This window comes from Cucurbita pepo, chromosome 4, assembly GCF_057944985.1.
Source record: "Cucurbita pepo subsp. pepo isolate OVF chromosome 4, ASM5794498v1, whole genome shotgun sequence".
NCBI lineage: Eukaryota > Viridiplantae > Streptophyta > Magnoliopsida > Cucurbitales > Cucurbitaceae > Cucurbita > Cucurbita pepo.
The window spans coordinates 2,518,835-2,541,635 of record NC_141801.1 but is presented as its reverse complement, the minus strand read 5'-3'; the positions used below and the strand labels follow the sequence as shown (position 1 = coordinate 2,541,635).

At 35.8% G+C, this 22,801-nt stretch overlaps 3 protein-coding genes across 6 annotated transcripts; 1 reads left to right on the top strand and 2 right to left on the bottom strand.

Moving 5' to 3' along the window:
- Positions 1-455: 455 nt before the first annotated feature.
- LOC111792158 (uncharacterized) lies at positions 456-6,351 on the bottom strand. Its single transcript, XM_023673491.2, has 6 exons — positions 5,974-6,351; positions 3,519-5,252; positions 3,178-3,429; positions 2,254-2,334; positions 1,449-2,069; positions 456-668 (listed from the first exon to the last, which is right to left on the bottom strand). The coding sequence occupies exons 2-6, from the start codon at positions 4,761-4,763 to the stop codon at positions 615-617; spliced, it is 2,253 nt and encodes a 750-aa protein (XP_023529259.2). The 5' UTR covers positions 4,764-5,252; positions 5,974-6,351; the 3' UTR covers positions 456-614.
- Positions 6,352-10,263: 3,912 nt separating this feature from the next.
- On the bottom strand, positions 10,264-16,732 carry SKL1 (shikimate kinase like 1). Of its 4 annotated transcripts, none has more exons than XR_002814750.2 (12): positions 16,404-16,732; positions 15,879-15,925; positions 15,644-15,698; positions 15,499-15,571; positions 15,309-15,396; positions 14,467-14,549; positions 14,206-14,332; positions 13,303-13,381; positions 13,152-13,216; positions 12,301-12,428; positions 10,709-10,807; positions 10,264-10,627 (listed from the first exon to the last, which is right to left on the bottom strand). XR_002814750.2 is itself a non-coding variant. In XM_023673498.2 (10 exons), the coding sequence occupies exons 1-10, from the start codon at positions 16,633-16,635 to the stop codon at positions 12,360-12,362; spliced, it is 918 nt and encodes a 305-aa protein (XP_023529266.2). In that variant the 5' UTR covers positions 16,636-16,732; the 3' UTR covers positions 12,153-12,359. The 4 variants fall into 4 exon arrangements, 2 of the variants coding, with proteins under 2 accessions (XP_023529266.2, XP_086979569.1); XR_002814752.2 differs by having other exon boundaries at positions 10,709-10,749; XM_023673498.2 differs by lacking the exons at positions 10,264-10,627; positions 10,709-10,807 and having other exon boundaries at positions 12,153-12,428.
- Positions 16,733-18,200: 1,468 nt separating this feature from the next.
- On the top strand, positions 18,201-21,761 carry LOC111792165 (V-type proton ATPase subunit E). Its single transcript, XM_023673500.2, has 7 exons — positions 18,201-18,359; positions 18,440-18,613; positions 18,788-18,888; positions 19,091-19,247; positions 19,717-19,910; positions 20,638-20,737; positions 21,381-21,761. The coding sequence occupies exons 2-7, from the start codon at positions 18,512-18,514 to the stop codon at positions 21,414-21,416; spliced, it is 690 nt and encodes a 229-aa protein (XP_023529268.1). The 5' UTR covers positions 18,201-18,359; positions 18,440-18,511; the 3' UTR covers positions 21,417-21,761.
- Positions 21,762-22,801: the final 1,040 nt, after the last annotated feature.

Below are 22,801 nucleotides of genomic sequence, written 5' to 3'. Positions count from 1 at the left end.
TTCATAAAATTTTAAAAGTAGCATTAACACCCTTTATCGTTATAATTTTTGTTTTCGCTACATAATATCCTTGTAAGATATTTAATTACGACCTTCATATATATTTTCCATCCATAGTCGTAATTACAACATTTTCCATCCAATTGCGTTAATAAGTATAGACCAAACTTTGAGACACGTCAAAATTTTAGGTAGACGAAACCTGAAACTTGCTTGAAATGACTTTCTAACATCTTAAAAACACTTATTTTCTCATCGGGTCATGATCGATCAAAAGAAAATCACTTACGAACAGATCATTTTGACTAAAATCACTCCCGAACCTGCCATGAACCTACGGGAGGGCACGACGAAAGGAACGATAAAAGAGAGATTTTTCATTATTTTCTTTTGACGCTAAAGTTGTGTGCTTGGAACAAAGCCAAAGCAAAGTGAAGGGTTTGTTCAAAATATGGAATAATAATAATAATAATAAGATTATATACAGAGGAGGAGGTTAAGCCATTTTTTTGAGATGGAAATGACAGAGAACAGAGAGTAAAATATGTGCACATGGAAGTGTTGGGAAAAAAAGAACAATGTTTTGCTTATCTGGACATTTGGAGGATGCCACGTCAGCTGATGTTGAAGTACCTGGGATCTTCTGGAAAATGGTATTCCACCTTCAACTGTCATTACAGAGTTCCAAGAAATCAGGGAAAAGTGAAGAACACTTTCAGTAGAAGCCATGGTTAACTCATGAACATGATGAATAGAGAGCTTTAGATGCACATAAAATCACTACAACAAGCTCATTACCCAACTACAACAGCAGATTCAACCACAAAAATCACTGGCAATTAACATTAAAAGTAGCTGAGGTTTCCCTACCGGTTACTCAAGCCCACCGCTAGTAGATATTGTCCATTTTGGCCCGTTACGTATTGGGGTCAGCCTCACGGTTTTAAAACGCGTCTGTTGGGTGGAGGTTTCCACACCCTTATAAAGAATGCTTCGTTACCCTCCCCAACCGATGTGAGATCTCACAACCCACCCCCTTGGGGACCCAGTGTCCTCGCTGGTACACTGCCTGATGTCTAGCTCTAATGATATCAGAGCCAGACACTGGGCGGTGGGGCAATGAGGACGTTGGGCCCCCAAGAAGGGTGGATTGTGAAATCTCACATCGATTGAGGAAGGTAACGAAGCATTCTTTATAAGCGTATGGAAACCTCTATCTAACATACGCGTTTTGAAACTGTGAGGCTGAAACCAATATGTAATGGGCCAAAGCGAACAATATATGCTAACGGTGGGTTTGAAGTTGTTACACAATCAGTTTGAATCCATGTGTGTGTGTGCGTGTGTGTGTCAATGCAAGACGACGTACATAAATGGCGGGAGGAAGAAAAACAAGGCTTTATCAGTGTCGAGTTTATAATCAAAAGACTACTATGGTTGAACATTACCTTGCCCTCATCGGAATCGGAATGGCGTTGAGGGAAGACGACCCTCAAGTCGTTGTAAAGATAGAACTTTCTCTTGCCATTGATATCCAAGTTAGGCGTGTTTTGCGCAGAGACATGATCTGATTTGGATTTCCGAGACGATCTGGAGGACTTTTTAGGAAATGGACAAAGGAAACGAAGGTGAAGCGCGTAGCGAAGAGCACCAGCAGTATTCTCATTGACCTTTGAACAAACATGTAACAGTTTTTTGTCAGTCCCACAGCAATTATCAGCCCAGCAACCATCCTTCTGATCAGCCCCCCTCCTCTGGCACTGGTTCTCAAGGCCTAGAGGCGCAGTATCGGTCCTTCGGTTATCGAAAATTCGCTCCGATCCATCCCCATTATCGATGAAGTCGACCACATCAGAGCTTTCACTTCGTCCACTTTCATTCCCCAACTCCTTGTGCACAGTCTTAACACCATTGGTCTCTGTTAGATTCTTGCTAACCACTTCAGTATCACCTTTTTGGGAGGCTAAAGTTGTCGTGTTGTCCACCATTTTGTTGTCGAGATCGACCTTCCCGTCTCTTGATGAAGCTGCATTGGATGAACCTAGAATAACCTTCTGGCGCATGAAGGTCTATTTTCCGCATAAAAACACGAACATAGTTAGATAAACCATACACACAAAAGAAAGCTAGTAAGTGCCAGCTAAAACACGAACCATACGAACCATGACCATCTAAAAGTTGTCACATATTGCACACGCTGGTCGATAAAATGATACGTAGAAAACAAAAGTCGCTCGAGGAAAGATTCACTACCTTAGTGCCAGCAGGCATGTCGCTCAAGTCATACTTGCAGAGAAAAGTGTGCAGGGGAGTCTTCTCAGGATTGCTGAGAACCTGTCAAAAGAAAATACATAAAAATAAAAAACCTCAATGGAAAAATGAGGTAAGCCCTCATTATAACACTTTTAAAGATTATACCATGAAAATATTCGATCAGATTAGCCTCGAAAAACGAGTACTTCGATGCCAACATTCAAAAACATTATATCCCGATGAACCCAAAAACAGATTCACCCAAAACAGCAGTTCTAACACGACAAAGGGTATCATGAACAAGGCTAGATAGCAGCAACACTTGATAAGATGATGTAATGATTCAATGTTCTTAACTCAGATATCAATTAAAACCATGAAGAAGTAATAACACAATAAATTCGATGTTGTTCGAAATAACCGATGGAACAAGATATGCACGGAAGAAAATATTTATGAAATAATACAAATCTTCAAACAAGTCCATCCACCATTAAAACTCTCCACATTTATACTGTATAATACATGAGTAACCTTCACAAGCTCCCATATCAAGAGCTAACAAACCCGTTTTATCGTTAACGAGCTGTCCAGTTCAAGCTAAAGAGCTAAAGCATTTTAACCAATCCACGACCACCGCCCCCTGCCCCCCGGCACCCACAAAGAGATAGAGATAGAGAGAGAGAGAGAGAGAGAGAGAGAGAGAGAGAGAGAGAGAAGCTGCTAAACATATAAAAGGTAATCCTAACTAGTCCTTAAACGTTGCATCGTGAAAATGAACAGCACACGAACATACAAGCATCGACCGATAAGGAAGACGATAAGTATGATAAATGGTGGATGCTATAAAAGAATATAGATCCTTCTCATATAATTAATACTCACAAATATAGTAATGATATCTAAAGAGACCAAGCAACCCACCAGTTGTATACGGCCTTTCATAGGAACCTGAAGGCGACTCTTCACCATTTGTGACTCGTCATTGCTCGAAACTAGTTTGGATTTTTTAACTCTATATTTATTTAGTAAGGAATTTTTTGCAAGATCAATGGATGCATAATATAGCAAGTACCGATCTCCATCGACACTTGTTACTGAAAATGGAAGCTTTTGGGACTGTGGTGAGAAGTTCCCTCCCGTTATGCTTAGTACAGCTAGAAAACCGTCGATTTTCTGCGCATAGAACACGTAAGTAACAAATAACCAAGTCAAGAACATGGCAAAGATCATTCAGGACTGGCATTGTGCAAAAGAATACTAACCTGACAAAGTTTCCCAGATAAGAATCGACCAGATAATAACGACTCCTCAAACGAACCAACCAACGATCTCCTAACCGGGAGTCCACTCAAACTTCTAACGAAGCGCATGCTGTGGGAAGTAGGGGCTGAATCCTGAGACATAATCCAACGTGCGCTCTTGGAATGTTCCAAGGAGGACGGTCGAAACTCTTTCTCTAATATAACATCTTCAAATGATTTGGTTTCGTCTTCATCAGAGGCAAATAAAATATGCGAGTCCGAACCACCGATTGGTTTTTCGATATCGCCGAGAAGTGAATGATAACCAAAATTCTCTTTCTTGACGTTTCGGAATCGTCCTGCTTTTTTCATTCTCTCTGAAATTTTTGGGCCAAGAGGTGACAGAGAAAGTGGTATCACAGACACCATCTCAGGAGATTGAACTTCAGAATCCACATGGGTTCTTATTCTACTCAACTTACTGAGTTCATCATGTACTGGACAAGATAAAATCTCATCTTGAACAAGGGATTTCTTGTTTTCTAGCAGAGGACCATCACTTAAAACAATTGATTTCACAACACAACTGTCATACAACATTTTCTTCTGTTGCAATAAACCCGTTAGAGACCGAGTTCGAAGGGTAGAATCATTTTTGCTTCCAACGTTAGCTTTCTTAAAATCATGAGCTGCAGAAGTTCGAAGATTGTCAGATAAAGATGCATCGGTTCGGATACTTCTACTACCAATGTCCAAAGAATCACCCTTAAATTGGTCTGGAAAAAGCATGCTACTCAACGGAGATAACAGCCGCTTTCTAACAGCTGAACCACTGAATTCAGTTTCATTGATCCTAATATCGACTTTGCCTTCATCATTTCTCGAACTAGTTTCCCCCGACACAAATCCCACTATCCTAGAAACAGGTTTATGGCTCTCTCGTCCACATTTAGAGTTAAACCTGCAACCATCATCCATAGAGCCAATTTTCTGACCATGATAATTGGGTGAACTTTCCAATCCGCCACCAACCTTAGCCGAGTTCTCGTGAAAATTCGGAAGCTCCATAAAGAAGTTCCTCTCAGAATCTCCAGAAGACGAGCATGGTGAACTCCCAGCACACCTGCTCAAGCCTCCATTACAGATTCCAGCTAAATTACAGGAGCTCACATCATTAAAACGTGGAGGGCTCTGCAGAAACATGCTCAACGAGACTGCTGGTACCTCCTCAGCTGTTCCACTTACAGGAACTTGCGGTAAGCCCATGATCAATGTTCCCAGAAACTAACTCGTGTATTTCGAATAGGATTCGACTCCAGTTCCGTTATCTATTTTTAATACATATATAGTTTAAGAGTATGATTCAAGAGAGCTTTGAATTCCCCTCTGTTGCTATTGGATATCAAATACCAGCACCTCTACCAAGGTTTCTACTGGATAATCTTCTAATACTCTCTACCCTATAGCACTATGATCATAAATTCTTAATTATCTATGCTTGTTTGTACCCTGACAAAAGAAGAACAATAAAAAGATAGCAATTCCAAATCTAAAGGTAAGCCAATGCTATGTATCTTCCAAATGCATCCATGATTTAGCCATACCCTCTTCCATGCCCATGGAGTTTTTCATGAAGAAAATCAAGCAGATGAGGGATATCCAAAGATCACAATGAGCAAATTTCTTCTGACCTCCATTCAAATGAACATCCAAAGACACACAATTCCTCATTGCCAATCGAACGAATGAACACACCTGAAAACGATATGAACAACGATTAGTCCTTGCATTTCTAAATGCCTGGTATGGATCCAATTCCATTAAAATTATATAAAGCAGCACAACTTTTTCCATTCCTCTTCATGATATGATCTACTGGAGTTGTATGTATCCCAAATGGATGAATGTGGGGGAAATGCAGAATCCGCTAGATATGAACACAATGGAAGAACGAAGAACGGTATCGAAATTAACAATACATAAAGTACAGATTCTTTACATACACAACCCCTCTATAAGACTAGAATAACGCATTTCTTGAGCAAAGATCTGGCAGAGATTGTTCATCTTGTAAACAAACACCAATCCAAAATGCAGAATCGAAGTTCTAAAACGTTCAAACAGGAAGAAAAGTTGCTTGTACGATACCCACAACACATTCAACGCAATTGCATTACATTTAGGTCACCATCTACAGCAAGCAACTGGTTCTTAATTGCTAATCCATATGTCATCTTTTGAAGTCATTTCATTCTTCAGTGATTAAAACAAGCAATAAAACAGATTTCCATTAAAAAAAAAAACTAAAAAGTCTAAAACCACAGCTCGCTTCTCCAGCAGCACACAGAAATGACCAAAGAAAAGCTAAAATCAGAGCTAGAGAAAGCTCGATCATCCAAAATCAAGAACAGAATCAAAGGTCGCATGTGTTTAGTGAGTGAAATCAAGAACAAAACATCCCGATTAAAGGACGCACCAATTAGCCGTCGGGTGAAAGAATCCGGGGGAAAAATCATTTCCAAACAAGAAGTCTAGAGCAGCAGATCGAGAATCCGAAACATTCAACGATTAAAGAGAGAAGAATCAAAAGAGGGAAGTTGTTTATCATTAGAAGAAGAAGAAGATGATGATGAAGAAGAAGAAGTGGGTAATGGAAATGGAAAAATGGGTATTAGAGGAAAGCAAGTGTGTGTAAAGCTTGGCTCTCCCATGGCCTTTGGTTTATACTCCCAAATTACACCATCGTCATCTCATCACCCCATCATCGCCCCATCCCCAAACCTTCCCACCGCCATTTCTTAGGCTCTAATTTCATTGCAAATGCCATCTCTCTCTCTCTCTCTCTCTCTCTCTTCCCCCTTGTCTTAAATAAATTTTTGTATTAAAAATATTTTTAAATTTTAAATTTTTTTAATAATACCCTTCAAACTCATTAAAAAGAAAAAAAAAATTCAAAAATATTCTTATCGTCTTTAGACTAAATTACCATTATACCCTTACAATTTTTAAAAACATTTTAAAAAATACTGAAATTTTTAAATTTTCATTAATACCTTATTTGAAAATGTTAGAAAAAACTAAACCCGAGTTTTTTTAGTTTTTGTTTATTAAATGAGTTAATTTCTTTTTTTAAAAAAATATTTAATAAGTTTATGATTTAATAAAAATAAAATTAAGAGCATAAATTTATTAAATATAAAATTATATTTTTTTAAGTATTAGACATTATATTAATTAACAAATAAAAATCAATATTTTTAAATTTAATTTTTTTTTTAATAATACCCTTCAAACTCATTAAAAAAAATTTAAAAATATTCTTATCGTCTTTTAGAGATAAATTACGATTATACCCTTATAATTTTTTAAAATATTTAAAAATATACTTTAACATTTAAAATTTCATTGGTTGAAGTTGATTAATATTTTTAAAGAATTTTTTTAGAGATATTTCATAAATTTATTAAATATAAAATTAAAAGTCGAGAGAATTATAAATGTGTTTTAAAGTATTGGACATTATATTAATTAACAAATAAAAATATTCTTATCGTTTTAGAAGTAAATTACCATTATACCCTTGAATTTTTTTTAAATATTTAAAAAAATACTTACTTTTAAAATTTTATTCATTTTCTTAGTTTTTGTTTCATTAATATTTCTAAACTTTTAGATATAAATTTTTAGAAAATTTCGAATATTTCTTAAATTTATTAAATATAAAATTAAGTTGAGATAATTATTAAATATTTTTTAAAGTATTAGACATTATATTAATTAATAAATAAAATTCAATATTTGACGTTAATACAATTAGATAAAATGTTGTTGATGGGTCCGATGGTCGAAATCTTTAAAATTTAAAAAAAAGGTAAAATATCAACGATTGGTTAAGATATATATTTTATACAAAGGGTCAAACATTTAAATATATACTTCGAACTAATAAAAGATATAATAATATTTATTTAATATTTTATTTAATTTAACAACACGTCCGCTGAAGTTTAAGCTTAAAATATATATGTTTTATTATATAATTTTAATTATTAATAAAATTTGACGTGAAATAAGTATAGTTGATTAAGACGTTCTCGATCAAATCGTCCCATCTTTGAATTTAAAAGAGATTAATAATGATATAATATTTTATAAATAGACTTAAAAAAAAGTAATATTAGTATTTTTCAATAAATTTGGATTTAGGAATTTTTTATATTTTAGGGTTGGACAAATATTCAGGTCGATTCATAGGTTGATATTTTTTATCGGGTCAACCCGACCAATCTGAAAAACAGGATTACAACCTAACTCAACATTATTTTTAAGATTATTACGAAAGCTAATAGTATTCGACATTTGTAACCGATGTTTGATGCATTGTGACTTGTGAATGTTAACCGTGGATAACTATAATTTTTTTAATAATTAAAAAATAATAATTCGACAATGCAACCGAATCCAATAAATCCGAGTTGGGTTGGATTGTGAATTCTATTCGGGTTGTTTGGGTCATCAATCCAACCAATTCGAAATTTGATTTGGTCCAAAAAAAAAATTCTGACCTAAATGATATACGCCATTATAAATTTTCTATCTGTTTAAATAACGGACACGAAAGACGTGCCCTGTAAACTATAAATTTTGAATGTCGTTGTCGAGAATTTAATTCAATCCAAATCAAATTTATAGGTCAACTTTCGCAAGTAGATTATTATTTTCTCAATTGATGGTTATTAATTTCTTATAATTAAGGAGATATGTCACGTACCTCCATTATTTAATAAGGGTGTTTTATGATCCGAGAAACCCATTACTATCCGGTTAGAACCACAGAGAAACGGGGTTTAATTAGATTTTTTTTTTCTTTTTCGGTTTGGTTGGGTTGGATTTTTAGAAAAAAAAAAAAAAAAGGACAATTCCCGGGTTTAGATTTTAATTTGGCCAGGTGAACCCGATGAACCCGAAAATAAGGTTACAACCTTACCTAATCATGTCTCATCCTACTTTTAAGATTATTAAAATATTAAAAATATTTAAGCTGGGTAATCGATATTAGTGATGCATTGAAATTTGTAAATGTATAATATTTGAATTTTATGGGACATTATTGATTAATGTAATAAGTATTGCAGAATTATAATTTTTTTTTAAAAATAATTTTTAAAAAACAACTAGAAATTCTAATCCAAACCTAACCCGAAAAGAGAGGATTGAGTTGAGTTGCATTGAGTTGTGAACTCTATTCAGATTGTCTCAGTTACTAAATTAAACCACTTTCACATTTATTAATATATATATAAATTACAATATTCGGAATATCTCACTGTAACCTGACAATCCAAATGTCTGTTTCAGATTTTTTTTTTTTTTTTTTTTTTTTTTTTTTTTTTTTATCTAAAATTATAAAAAAATATTTTTTATAAAGGTTTAAATATGAATAATTAATTAATTAATTTACGTTTTTACCCCTTACATCCAAAAATCAAATTTCAAAAAAGTGATTTGACAACGGAGCATTGTCGTAGGAAATAAATACGTAACGGAAAATGTCGACATGTTACATTAGCCATCAATTTTATCCTTCTTCCAATCATAATTTTCTCTTTTTATTTATTTATTTATTATATATATATATATATATATATATATATATATATATATATATATATATATATATTGTAAACCAAAAAAATAAAAATAAATTATACTTTTCACTTTTTAAATTAATTATAAATCGTATTATTTATTATTGCTACCAAAATTGGAGCATCTAACGAATTTGGAATTAATGTGACCAATAAAACAATTAAAACATGCACTCTACACGCATCTACGATGTAGGGTAAGGATGAAGAAGTTTTCTCGACCTTATTCATGTCTCTACCACTAGTTTCAATCTCTATCTTCATAGAAAATTGTGTTTTACCAACTTAATTTGATTTTAAAATTTAATATTGCAGTATAGTATTCAACTGTGATATCCCACATTAGTTGGGGAGGAGAACAGAACACCCCTAGTTGTGGAAACCTTCTTCTAGTAGATGCGTTTTAAAGCGAAGGCCGAAAGGAAAAGCTCAAAGAGGACAATATCTGCTAACGGTGGATTTGGGTCGTTACAAATAGTATTAGAGCTAGATACCGGACTATGTGCCAGCGAGAAGGTTGTTCCCTGAAGGGGGTAGACACGAAGCGATGTGCTAGTAAAGATGCTGGCTCCGAAAGGGGGTGGATTGTGATGTCTCACATTGGTTGGGGAGGAGAACAAAACACTCTTTATAAGGGTGTGGAAACATTCCCCTAAAAGACGCGTTTTAAAGCCTTGAGGGGAAGCCCGAAAGGAAAAACTCAGAGAGAACAATATTTGCTAATAGTGGATCTGGGTCGTTACAAATAGTAACAGAGGGAAGGATGGCAATGTGCCAGTAAAGACGCTGGGCCCCAAAAGGGGGTGGATTGTGATGTCCCACATTGGTTGGGGAGGAGAACAAAACACCCTTTAGAAGAGTGTGAAAACATTCTCTTATCTGCTAGCGATTATTAGAATAATTAGAAGCATGAAGCAAGATAGCAAGACGGGTGCGGATATAGGTGAAACAGGAATGGGGAATATAATTTTCGTCATCGGTCATGTTTGATTAACAATGAGAAATCTCTTCCCGCTCCCTCTCTCATTCTCAATTTAAAACGGTTTCCTTCTCCAAACCCCAAAGGCCCCAATCCTGACTCGCAGTACAATTGTATGTCACTTACTCTCACTTTCGAATAAGTCAACCAACTAGAATTTGGATCGACATTTATACTATAACTCCGAGTTGAAGCTCACGAGTATTGAATACAAGGTTAATAATTTTCCACCATGATGTATGGACATGTGACAAGGAGCAAGACAATGTCATCCACTTGTGATATTTGACATGTCCTAACCCGTAAGTAAGTTCAAAAGCTGTGGCTGTGGCTGTGGCTGTGCCCTAATAATGCCTTTGTCTATCCATTATACTGCTCTTCTTTCTTTTTCACGAAACAAAAAGCTGCCGCCGCCTGGCCTTTCCACAGTCCGTTTGGCTTCTTTTAATGCAAATGCCTCTCTCATGGCCTATTTATGTGCTTTGTCTTCATCTTATAGTGTCCTATTGCACACACACAACATGAATTTTTAACTATGACTATACTGTTAAATTCACCCCTTTTTACTTCAATTGGATTCGTACCGCAATTTCGTCTTTGATTTGGGGTCCGACTCTTCTTGTACCTGTGTAAAACTTTCACTTTCATCTCGTTTCTCCTGTTTTTTTACCTAGAATAATTGACTTAACATACTCTTGTCAGGTTAGTAAAATATGTCTTATTATGTTCAAACTCTAGAAATCAAATTGAAACTCTGTCTATATCATAATAGAGATGTTCGTGAAGTAGGACACGAACAAGAATGACTTCTCCATCCCCATCGTTGCCAAAATTATCTCAAAGAGATTCGTGGAGAATATGTTCTCGTATAAAATTAGTCTTCGTTTACCTGTAATAATAAAAAAACTCAAAATTTTGAAGAAAATAGTTATCAATGAGATGGAGGGATCCATTTAGTTACAAGAAAATTTTCCCTACCCATATATATATCAAATCGTTTAACCTAATTTTTATCACATATACGATAATTTATCTAATTTACCATATAATTCCCATGATTTTGATTCTCTAATCTAATGAATCATATGTACCACACACGATTTTATAAGTAAGAAAGACCTTCCATGGAAATTAAAGTCCCCTCTATTCCCTTTTAATTTAGTCAGAAAATTCATTCTACTCAGTCAAGAAATCATGTGATGTCCCACATTAGTTGGGGAGGAGAACAAACCACCATTTATAAAGGTGTGGAAACCTTCCCCTAGCAGAAGCGTTTTAAAGCCTCGAGGGGAAGCTCGAAAGGGAAAACCCAAAGAGAACAATATCTGCTAGCGGTGGATCTGGGGCGTTACAAATGGTATCAGAGTCAGATTATCGGACGATGTGTCAGCCTTCTCGCTGTTCCCCGAAGGGGGGTAGACACGAGGCGGTGTGCCTGTAAGGACGCTGGGCCCAAAGGGAGGTGGATTTGGGGGCGGTCCCACATCGATTGGAGGAAGTAAAGAGTGCCAGCGAGGACGCTGGGCCCCGAAGGGGGGTGGATTGTGATGTCCCACGTTGGTTGGGGAGGAGAACAAACCACCATTTATAAGGGTGTGAAAACCTTCCCCTAGCATACGCATTTTAAAGCCTTGAGGGGAAGCCCAAAAGGAAAAACCCAAAGTGGATAATTTCTGCTAGCAGTGAATCTGGGGTGAGGGGAAGCCCGAAAGGAAAAACACAAAGTGGACAATATCTGCTAGCAGTGGATCTGGGGTGAGGGGAAGCCCGAAAGGGAAAACCCAAAGTGGACAATATCTGCTAGCAGTGGATCTGGGGTGAGGGGAAGCCCGAAAGGGAAAGCCCAAAGAGGACAATACCTGCTAGCAGTGGATCTGGGGTGAGGGAAAACCCGAAAGGGAAAGTCCAAAGAGGACAATACTTACTAGCGGTGGATCTGGGTGTTACAAATCAATCAATCATCAGGTAAACATGTTCCATTTTCAAATGAATCATAAGTAAGATACGATTTTCGAGTCAGTGCACTAGTTTGGACTTCTAAATTTTTTTCTGTAAGTAGAATATTAATAAGGAGTTCGAGAAAACTGCAATGTGATAATAACGAGCATGAGAAAGGTTATTATAAATATATCCTTATCAGACCAGAATGGCTTATCCCAGATGGGTAAAAAGCTACCTGATTAGGGCTCTTGATCGTTTTATATGAACACCATAGAAGACGAGCTGCATTTTTTATTAAAAAGGTTTTGCTGCTGCTTCCATCATCTTCTTCATTCTTATCAGCTTTTCTATCTCCTTCAGAGCCTGTTACACATCCCAACATAATAAGTCATTGATGCAGTGCAACTTACTGGTTAGAGTAGCTATAACATTCCAAAATTCTCTGGGATTTGAACCAAGGTTGAAAGATTATAAATCATAGTCTACTAGTATTCCATGCTTTATTTAAACCAAGTGAAAACAATAACAAAATAGTTTTTTAAAAAATATTCTTGTATTTTTTAATTTGGTTAACAATTCAAATGTTTTCATACCAAAGATGAAAACTATGGTAATAATTAAAAGAAGCATAGTTCTCAAAAACAAAAATAAAAAAATCAAATGGTTATTTATACGAGGCTAAACATTAGGTTTATTAACTTTTAATTTTGGGTTCAATAGGTTTTTTAAATTTAAAAGTATATACTAGGTATTTGTCCATTTTTTTTAATTTACAACCTATTAAACACAAAATTGAAAGCGTAAAATACTACTAGACATAAAATTCAAATTTAAAGCAAATAGACCATTTTTGTTAATGTTTTAGTAAACATATAAGACACAATATTAACAACTCACTTCTTTTTGACATTTTTAAAATTGAAGGACGTTTTAGACAAACGTAAAAGTTTAAAAACTAAACGCATAACTAACAAGATTATAGTATATAAAGCTGGAAGGTAAAACTTTTTTTTTTATGAAAATTATGATTCCAATTCCGACTCGGTAGTTAATGGGGGCAAGTATAAGTAGTGCAAGGATTCACACCTCCAAAGCCATGTCTTCGGTTGTTACAGCATTGAAGTCATCGTATCCTAATGTACTTGCTAGTTCTGTAAGGCATGGAAATGTTAGAAGCCAGAATATGCATGAAATCCTGGATCATATTGCAAGTGTGGGAAGGATCAGAATCACTTACTTTGGAGTGAGATTGAAGCATCAGCCGTGGCATATCCTACTTTAATTTCTTGGTATAGGGAAGTTATTTGACCCAGCACCTGAGTTATACACAAGAATAGCAAAAGGAATGAAAGATTTCTATGGTTTCAAATCATGAAAAAAAAGAAAACATCAGATTTAGAAGATTCTAGAACAATAATTTCATGAAAACATGTTGGCATAGCTGTTCTGTAACGACCCAGGTTCACCGCTAATAGATATTATTCTCTTTGGGCTTTCCCTTTCGGGCTTCCCCTCGCGGCTTTAAAACGCTTTTGCTAGGGGAAGGTTTTCACTCCCTTATAAAGGGTGTTTTGTTCTCCTCCCCAACCAATGTGGGACATCACAATCCACCCCCCTTGGGGCCCAGCGTTCTCGCTGGCATTCGTTCCTTTCTCCAATTTGATGTGGGACCCCCACCAAGTCCACCCCTTTGGGGGTCAGCGTCCTTACTGGCACATCGCCTCGTGTCTACCCCACTTTGGGGAAGGGCGAGAAGGCTGACATATCGTCCGGTGTCTGGCTCTAATACCATTTGTAACGACCCAGGCCTACAGCTAGCAGATATTGTCCTCTTTGGGCTTTCCCTTTCGGACTTCCCCTCAAGGCTTTAAAACGCGTCTGCTAGGGGAAGGTTTCCACTCCCTTATAAAGGGTGTTTTGTTCTCCTCCCCAATCAACGTGGGGCATCACATGTTCTTTGAAAATTGTTTTTATGGATGACGTGTTGTTTTGGAAAAAATTAAATTAGTTTTCTATTCAAATTCATAACTCTGTAAATAGAAATTTTAGAAAACCACTAGTTTACAGTTCTCAAAAATGGGTTAAAGAAGGTGTAAAACTATTTCGTAAACACTTTCAAGTCCAAACAAACCCTTAATACCTCTGAATAAGATCCAGAAGTAGATATATCAAATACTGGAAGTTGCCCACGATCTTCAGCAAATTCCTCTGCTATTATCTGTAGGGGTATATCAATCCATAACGTTATGCCATGCCTCAAAAGCGCCCTGCATGTACAATGTTCATCAAATGTCAACATGAACATAATAATACTGAAAATTTCTTTAGGGAACTACAAAGAAAAGTTTCATGGAAAAATGGGTGCACTAAACCAGAAAAATTAAGCATTGAACATTCATACAGATTAGTAGAGCTCCGAACAGCACCATTTCCAGCACATACAACTAGTCGACCCATTGAAGATAATTGTTTTAACACTTCAGTCTGCAACAAATGGCATGTCAGGTACATGTTACTAGATTTTATAGAGAATTTAAAGAAAGTGTCTTGTTAAGCAGTACCCAAGGACGTTCAATAAGTGTCCTCAAGTACTGAGCCTCAATGTTTTCACAGGCTTGATCACTAAAAAGTGAACACTCATTAACCAATCACCAGTAACCAAAAATGAAAAAGAAAAAGAAAAATTTAGCTCAATAAAGATACTAGTAAACCACCAGTTTTGACCAAATAATTTCTGATCGGATGTAACAAAGTGTTAGATGAACACGCTCTCCACAATGGTATGATATTGTCCACTTTGAGCATAAGCTCTCGTGGCTTTGCTTTGGGCTTCCCCAAAAGGCCTCATACCAATGGAAATAGTATTCTTTGATTATAAACCCATGATCATTCCCTAAATTCCCAACACCTGCCCTCGAACAAAGTACACCTCCCCTTAATCGAGGCTCGACTCCTTTTCTTTTGGAGTCTTAGTCATTTTTTACTATGCCTTCGAGGCTCACAATACTTTTGTTCGACATTTGAGGATTCTATTGACATGCATGGCTTTGATACCATGTTAGATGAACACGACTCTCCACAATGGTATGATATTGTCCACTTTGAGCATAAGCTCTCATGGCTTTGCTTTGGCTTTCCCCAAAAGGCCTCATACCAATGGAGATAGTATTCTTTGATTATAAACCCATGATCATTCCCTAAATTCCCAACACAAAGCATCACCAATAAACATGAGTTAATTACCTCAGATGCCCGAAAACCATTTTCATCACTCTCCTTATAAAGTTTGGCAGCAGCCACACCACCACTAGCTTCCACAACCAAACCATCACTATATGCATTTGCATATGACATATGGAAGTCAGAATTAGCAATGTTAGGAAGGAGAGCAATACCACATGCCAAAATGAGAAAAAAGTACCTCAAGAAGTACCTGTCAAAGTAATAATATCTCAACATATCAGCAAGGAGTTTCCCCAACTTAGTTTTTAGGGAGCTGTTGATCCCTACATGAAAAGTTTTCATACATTAGTTTGTTGTGAATATAAATTGCCCCAAAATAGAAGATCGATGCTTACCCACAAGAAAGATGGAAGTTCCTTTCAATTCAGGAGCTACATCCATTGCTTTCTTCTGAATTCAAACTGAACAGTGTAAATAAACACTTGAAGCTACAAAAAAAAAATGAAGCCAACTAAAACCAATCTTAACGCACCATCACGAAACAACGCTTAAATAGAGCAAAAATTAAGAACAAAAAGGATTCTCTGAGACTTAAAACTTGTGTTTCTTCCATTCTTTCTGTTCACTAACCTTCACTTCAAGAGACAGATCATCGGTAGTGGCCTTTGCCTCCACATCTAACAAAGGCCAAAATAAATCACTGAGTAAAGAGAGATGAAGCTCAAACTAGAGAATTCATCCTTCACATTCTTATTCTTAAAATGATTGGCTGAATAAGATATCAATTTAACTCCAGTCTCCAACTTCAGACAAGCGCGTTTCACTAAATTGCACAGATTTGCAGCAGTATTCGGATTAAACTAACTAAGGCTCTGTTTTGTCTGTCAATCATGATTTCTAGCAAACTAGAGAATCCAGTTCCAAGTGAACTAACCGACCAATGAATTGCACTATCCTAAAGCAGAGACAACATTCATAAACCAATTAACTGAATCATAGTTCACTAGAGGAAAATTCAAAAGCCATTTCTATGAATTCACCTTGGTGAAACAATAGATGTGAGCGAACTACGCAAAAAATTGTGAGAAAAAATGAAGCACAAACAGATTACAGAGTTACTCTACTGACGAAAATTGATTCAAAACTTGAACTCACTGTATGCAGTTCCGTCTGATACGAGACAAGTCGACGGCAGAGATCGACGGCGCTGAATGGCAGAAGAGTGCAGAAATCGTCGGCGAAAATGAAGGGGGAGGTTTTGATTACAACGAACTGAGAAGGGCAGGGGCAAGGCGTAGCTCGAATTCAGAGATATTGGTTGAATTTTTGGCGAGTGGATGTTGAAATGGAAATCAGTAAGCGGAGAAACGGTGGTTTTCATCGCCATGAGAAGCTCGCTGAGGACAGAAAATGCTCCACAGAAAGCACTTTATCCTTCCCAGTTCCCAGCTCCACGGTCGCCGGCCCGAGTCCATATCATTTTCCACATTAATTATTGCTGAATTAATAAAAATATTGCATTAACAAAAAAAAAAAAATAAAAAAAAAAAAATAAAAATAATCATCCAATTTTAAAACTAAGCCTTTACTCTTATATATATATAAAACTTTAAAAATCTTATCTTCAATATAGGGAAAATTGTATGTTGACACCTCGTATTGACATAGCTAAGTTATACGACTCTCCACAATGGTATGATATTATCCACTTTGAGCATAAACGCTCATGACTTTGCTAATGGAGATAGTATTCTTAATTTAATGGAAGATCATGGGTTTATAGGTGAGGAATACTATGTTCATTGATATTTGGCATTTTGGTGAAACCCAAAGTAAAACCATGAGAGCTTATATTCATGGGACGATATCATAACCCAAAGTAAAGCCATGAGAGCTTATATTCCGGGGACAATATCATAGCTCAAAATAAAGCCATGAGAGCTTATATTCAGGGGACAATATCATAGCTCAAAGTAAAGTTATGAGAGCTTATATTCGAGGACAATGTCATAGCCCAAAGTAAAGCCATGTTTATGCTCAAAGTGGATCATAACCCAAAGTAAAGGCATGAGAACTTAGGCTCAAAGTGGACAATATAATAACTATCGTGTGGACAATATCATAGCCCAAAGTAAAGCCAGGAGAGCTTATACTCGACAATATCATACCATCCTGGTGGACAATATCATAGTCCAAAGTAAAGCCACAAGAGCTTATACTCAAAGTGGACAATATCATACCATCGTGTTTATCTAACCGTTACTAACTATGACTGTAGAGATGTTTTTTTTTAAAATTCAATGGTACTTTTAAAACTTTTTAATTTTTTTTTATTGTCCACGGAGAAAAAATAACTATTAGAAATTTAATTGTAATTTTAACTTTTTACCCAAAAAAAAAAAAAAAATCATGAAGTCGATGATACCGATAACAGTGACGTTTTAGTCCCAAATTTATTTTCAATATCATTGTTGTATTATCAAGAAATACCAAATTTACCGTGACAAAATTTAATATACGACTGAGGTCTATTAGAGAGCAATATTAATTTATTAGTGATAAACTTTAGTCGTATATTTAAATATATCTGTGATATATTGACGTTTCTTTAAGAACGGATCAAACAAACAAAAATGTTAACTTACAATCAACAATAAAATACGACTAATAATCGTTGATCGATGCCAACAATCAACGATAAAATACGACTAATAATCGTTGATCGACACCAACAATCAACGATAAAATACGACTAATAATCGTTGATCGACGCTAAAAGTCTAGGAGTGATCGTTGATATACTCGGAAAATTAATGTATCAAATTACTACCATACGATTGTTAGATCGTAGTAGGATTCAATATAGGTATAAAAATGTATAATATTTCCATAATAATTTGGTATTAAATTGGAGATAAATTGTGACCCTCGATCAGTTTTCTCCCTGCGTGTTCGGTCATAGTTCATTGCGATCGTGTCCCAATCTCTCTCACGTTGCCAACGTTGAGCGGGGCCCTCCGCTTACGAATCTGACAATCTATTTCACTTTCTGTGGTACCTGCTCTCATCCTTCGCCCATCGCTCGTCGTTTTTGCTCTTCTATCGCTCTAGGTACGTTGTTCTTGATCCAATTCTCTCGATCTTTCACTGGTTTTTACTCAAAGCAGCCAACGGTTTTGTTTTCTATCCAGGCTTACTTGGATTTGTAAGGGCTTGGATCGCACCGATTGGATCTTCTCCGATTAGATTCAAGGATCGGCAAGATGAATGACGCTGATGTTTCCAAGCAGATCCAGCAGATGGTGAGGTTCATCCGCCAGGAAGCTGAGGAAAAGGCCAACGAGATCTCTGTCTCTGCTGAAGAAGTATGTTTGGCGCTTTATTTTCACCATTTTCTTTGATTTCTATTCGTTTCCGCTTCTGGATGGCCGGATTTACTAAAGAATTTCTAGGTTTCGTATGTGCTATGTATGTGTTTGTCTGTCTACATTGACTATTGAACAGAATGGATGGATTTTTGTTTTTTTTTCCTCTTGTAGGAATTCAATATTGAAAAGCTGCAGCTGGTTGAGGCAGAGAAGAAGAAAATCAGGCAAGAGTACGAGAAGAAGGAGAAGCAAGTTGAAATTCGGAAGAAGATGTAATTACTTCGACTTTTTCCTCATAATCTGCTTATTACAGTTCCATTATTCATGTTTCTCAGTGGCTTGGTTTGTTATGGTGCACAATTTTCAATTGCTGGAAAGATCTTTATCCTTATTTATTTCAATCTTCCTTTGTTATAATTTAAAGAGGATGTAGTTGCTGAATTACATCTTCGTGTAATTGATGCTTTGTTTCAGCGAGTACTCCATGCAGCTCAATGCTTCTCGGATCAAAGTTCTGCAAGCACAGGATGATGTAGTGAACTCCATGAAAGAGGCAGCGTCAAAAGAACTTCTTAATGTCAGCGGAAATGAACATGTCTACAAAAATCTGTTGAAGGAACTCATTGTTCAGGTTAGTAAATTCCAAACCTCATCCACATTAAAGAATTACTAAATTATAATTCATAAAGTTTGCTCCGTGTGTGATTATTTGCTGGTTATTGTTCTTTAGAGTTCAATGTGAGAGCTACTCAATGTTGTTTATTTACGAGATTATAAGTTCACCAAAGAGAATTCCACACAAAAGATTTGTGCTTGATCATAAGGAACTTTAAATATCCAGAATAAATCCCTGGTTTGCATTACTCTGGTTGGATAAAATTCTCTATTTGTAAGGCATCAAATTGAATTACAAATCACCCGATAGACAGATGATTGAGTTTTCTTTTCTCAATCTTTTTGTTGATGGCTGCTGCTTAGAATGCATTGTGGAGGTTGATCTTCCTGTTAAGATTTTGGGTTTGTATGGTTGCTATGGGATAAATATGCTTACAGATATGCTAGTTGTGTTATCCACTGCCTCAAGTCTGTTTTTTATATAGAGCTTGCTTCGACTGAAAGAGCCAGCTGTTTTGTTGCGATGCCGCAAAAGTGACCTCCATTTGGTGGAGTCTGTGCTGAGTTCAGCAGCATATGAATATGCAAATAAAGCGGAAGTTCATGAGCCAGAGATCATCGTTGACCATGTCCATCTTCCACCTGGTCCAAGCCATCACCATCATCACGGTCCCTTTTGGTAATCCTTCCTTTTCATTTTTGTAGGATTTAATTTGTTACAACGTTCCTGCTTCTGAAAACTTTGTCAGTCGTTGGTGTCTTTCTCCGTAAACGGTTATAATTTATTCCAGCATTGGAAAAATTGTGTGTTAGAGATTGCAAATTAACTTTTGCATACTTTGCGTGCCAGGCATCGTATTTTTCAAGGGTGGTAGCTAGTTACTCCTGCCCTGGGGGAGGGCACATACTTTTTTTAGAAGAAAGATAACTAATTACTCCTGCATTTTGTTACAATATGCAGATTGTACCCTTCTATTTAGACAATAGTTTTAAACAGCCCATGTTTTTTATTTCCAAGTCTGTGAATTAAACCATTCTGATAAAGTTTACCGTTACTTCGATAGAGATTGTTGTTTCCTATCCAAAAAAAAACTTTGATAGAGATGGTACGCATGACGTTTTCTACTTGCCCATGTTTACTGATTCTATTAAAAACTAGCTGTCTTAATTTATAGATAGATTCAGGTTGTACATTTTGCAAACTACGGGAGTGCTTAATATAACTCAAAATACAAGAATGCAATGTAGGAAATTGAACAGGAATATAATCGACAATGTTCCCTTTGAAATTGTTTGAAGCCTTGTATTGTAAGATTTTTGCCTTTTGGTTCTGTACTCACCAATTTGCTTAGAAAAGTCAAGAAAATATCTGTAAACACTTCTAATATCAAGTTTTGATCGTTCAGTTCTGGAGGTGTAGTAATGGCATCTCGAGATGGGAAGATTGTCTGTGAGAACACCCTTGATGCTAGGTTGGATGTCGTGTTCCGTAAAAAGCTTCCTGAGGTAGTTTCTCTTCTCAACTATACCCTACTATCTATTATTGGATGCTAATTACATTACCAAATGCTTGTGGGTATCTGAAAAACTCAAGGCTATGTATCATTTTTAGAGAGGAAAAAAGATTTACATTTATAATATATATATATATATATATATATATATATATATATATATATATATATATATGTATATATGTATGTATGTATGTATGTATTTATTTTGCTTGATGACAAGGAGTAAACCCAATGTTAACAGGTCATGCACTGTTTGTGATTCTTTACTGACTACTCAAATTTTTCCCTGGATGCATAGTGTTAACTTATGGTTAATTAAGCCTAGCTTGACAATAAAGAGTTCGCACTGTAACCTTTTACTAACCTAATATATCTACGACACGATTCCTTTACTTCATATTAGCTTTCAAAGGAAAATTCGTTATTCGGGGATGTTAATATTAATTTTTTTAATAAAATTGTACAAATACTGTATTTTGGGCTGTTTGCATTCTATCTTTCTTTTATCACCAGTTCACCAAGTGTAAGTTCCTATATCAGGCCAACAATTCTTGTCGATGATTATTTCGTTTCTCCATTTTTTCATAACGTTCACGTTTAATAGTACTTACAGCTGCATTTCTTATTGGCAGATCCGAAAAAGCCTTTTCAGTCAAGTTGCTGCATGATGTGGACTGCTTTCACTCTTTCATGGTGCTTCCTGTGAAATAATTTATGAGTCCAAATTTGGTCTTTTAATGCGAATTATATGTGTCCCAAATGTTGCTTATCAATAAGTATTGCATTCTTTAATTTTCTTTATCTGATAGTTACTATTGTTCTTGGTGTTTCATTCACAGCTCTACGGGGAGTTTGGTGCCCCCTATCGACTCCATAGTATTTCTGGTATCAGTATTATTCCAGCTTCATATTTCCTTTAGTTTTTATGTCTTTTCTTATGTGCACATCATTCAGACTACTGTCCTTATAATGTAATATGACATTTCTCTTCTAAAGGCTGTTGTTTCAAGTTATGTCTTGATCCTCGTAGGTATAGTTAAGAATAATAGTTTATCCTAATTTGATTTCCCCCATCTTGTCATGCATTTTCTTGAACGATAGTTTTTATAACTAATGAGTCGGAAAATATCCTTACCTTTAGTTTCGGATGGATTAGGTTATACCAGCTTGTTTGAAACGAAAATTATTCTTGGTTGATCTTAAAAAATATTTTTGGCAAAAGAACCAGTTTTTCCTCGATTATTTTCTTCATGGGAGGCCTGTAATTTTAGAAGTTGTTCATCCTTGATAGATAGGGACAGGACTTGATCTGTAATGACCTTGAATCACATACATATGCATTATTATCCCTCTTGATATCTTACCTATTGTTTATAGTTTATTTTTCATGTTTGTAATTCAACCAGTCCCATAATTTATGAATTTCATTCCTGTTCAAATATAGAATATATGATTATATAAGTTGAAAGAATCTTACTATCAGTTTTGAAAATTCGAGATATCAACAAGGAGGACGCTTCATGAGGGAATTTCATTGAAGCCTAATGCCAAGGTTATAAGAATTTGTGGTATTTTCCATAAAAGCATCTTATCTTGAGCTCTGATGCTTTGCCTGACCACTTTTGTAGGCTGATCTTCATGTGTAGATGCCCTAAAAAGGTCGAGTTTTTTTTTTTTTTTTTTTTTTTTTTCTTCTCTATCATTCATGTGACACCCGAGTAAAGGAGTGATACATGAATGAGTTGAGATCACGTCCAAATAAGAGAGATCTTGAGGATAGAATGGATAGGATAATTAGGGAGCTTAAAAAAATTGGAAATCACTGCCTATTCTAACAAGGTGAAGTTTCCTTTTTGGTGGCTCAATCATAAGGATTCCAAAGTTAAGCGTGTTTTGTCTGAAGTAATTCTAGTTGGGTAACCTCTTGGAATTTTTTTTAAGATACATGTGAGTGAGAATAAACCATGTTGAAAGGACTCAGGTTGGTTTGTAGTATTCACTCTTAGAAGCGAGGAGTAAGTAAAGTGACCATGTTGCAGAGGATGTAGGAATG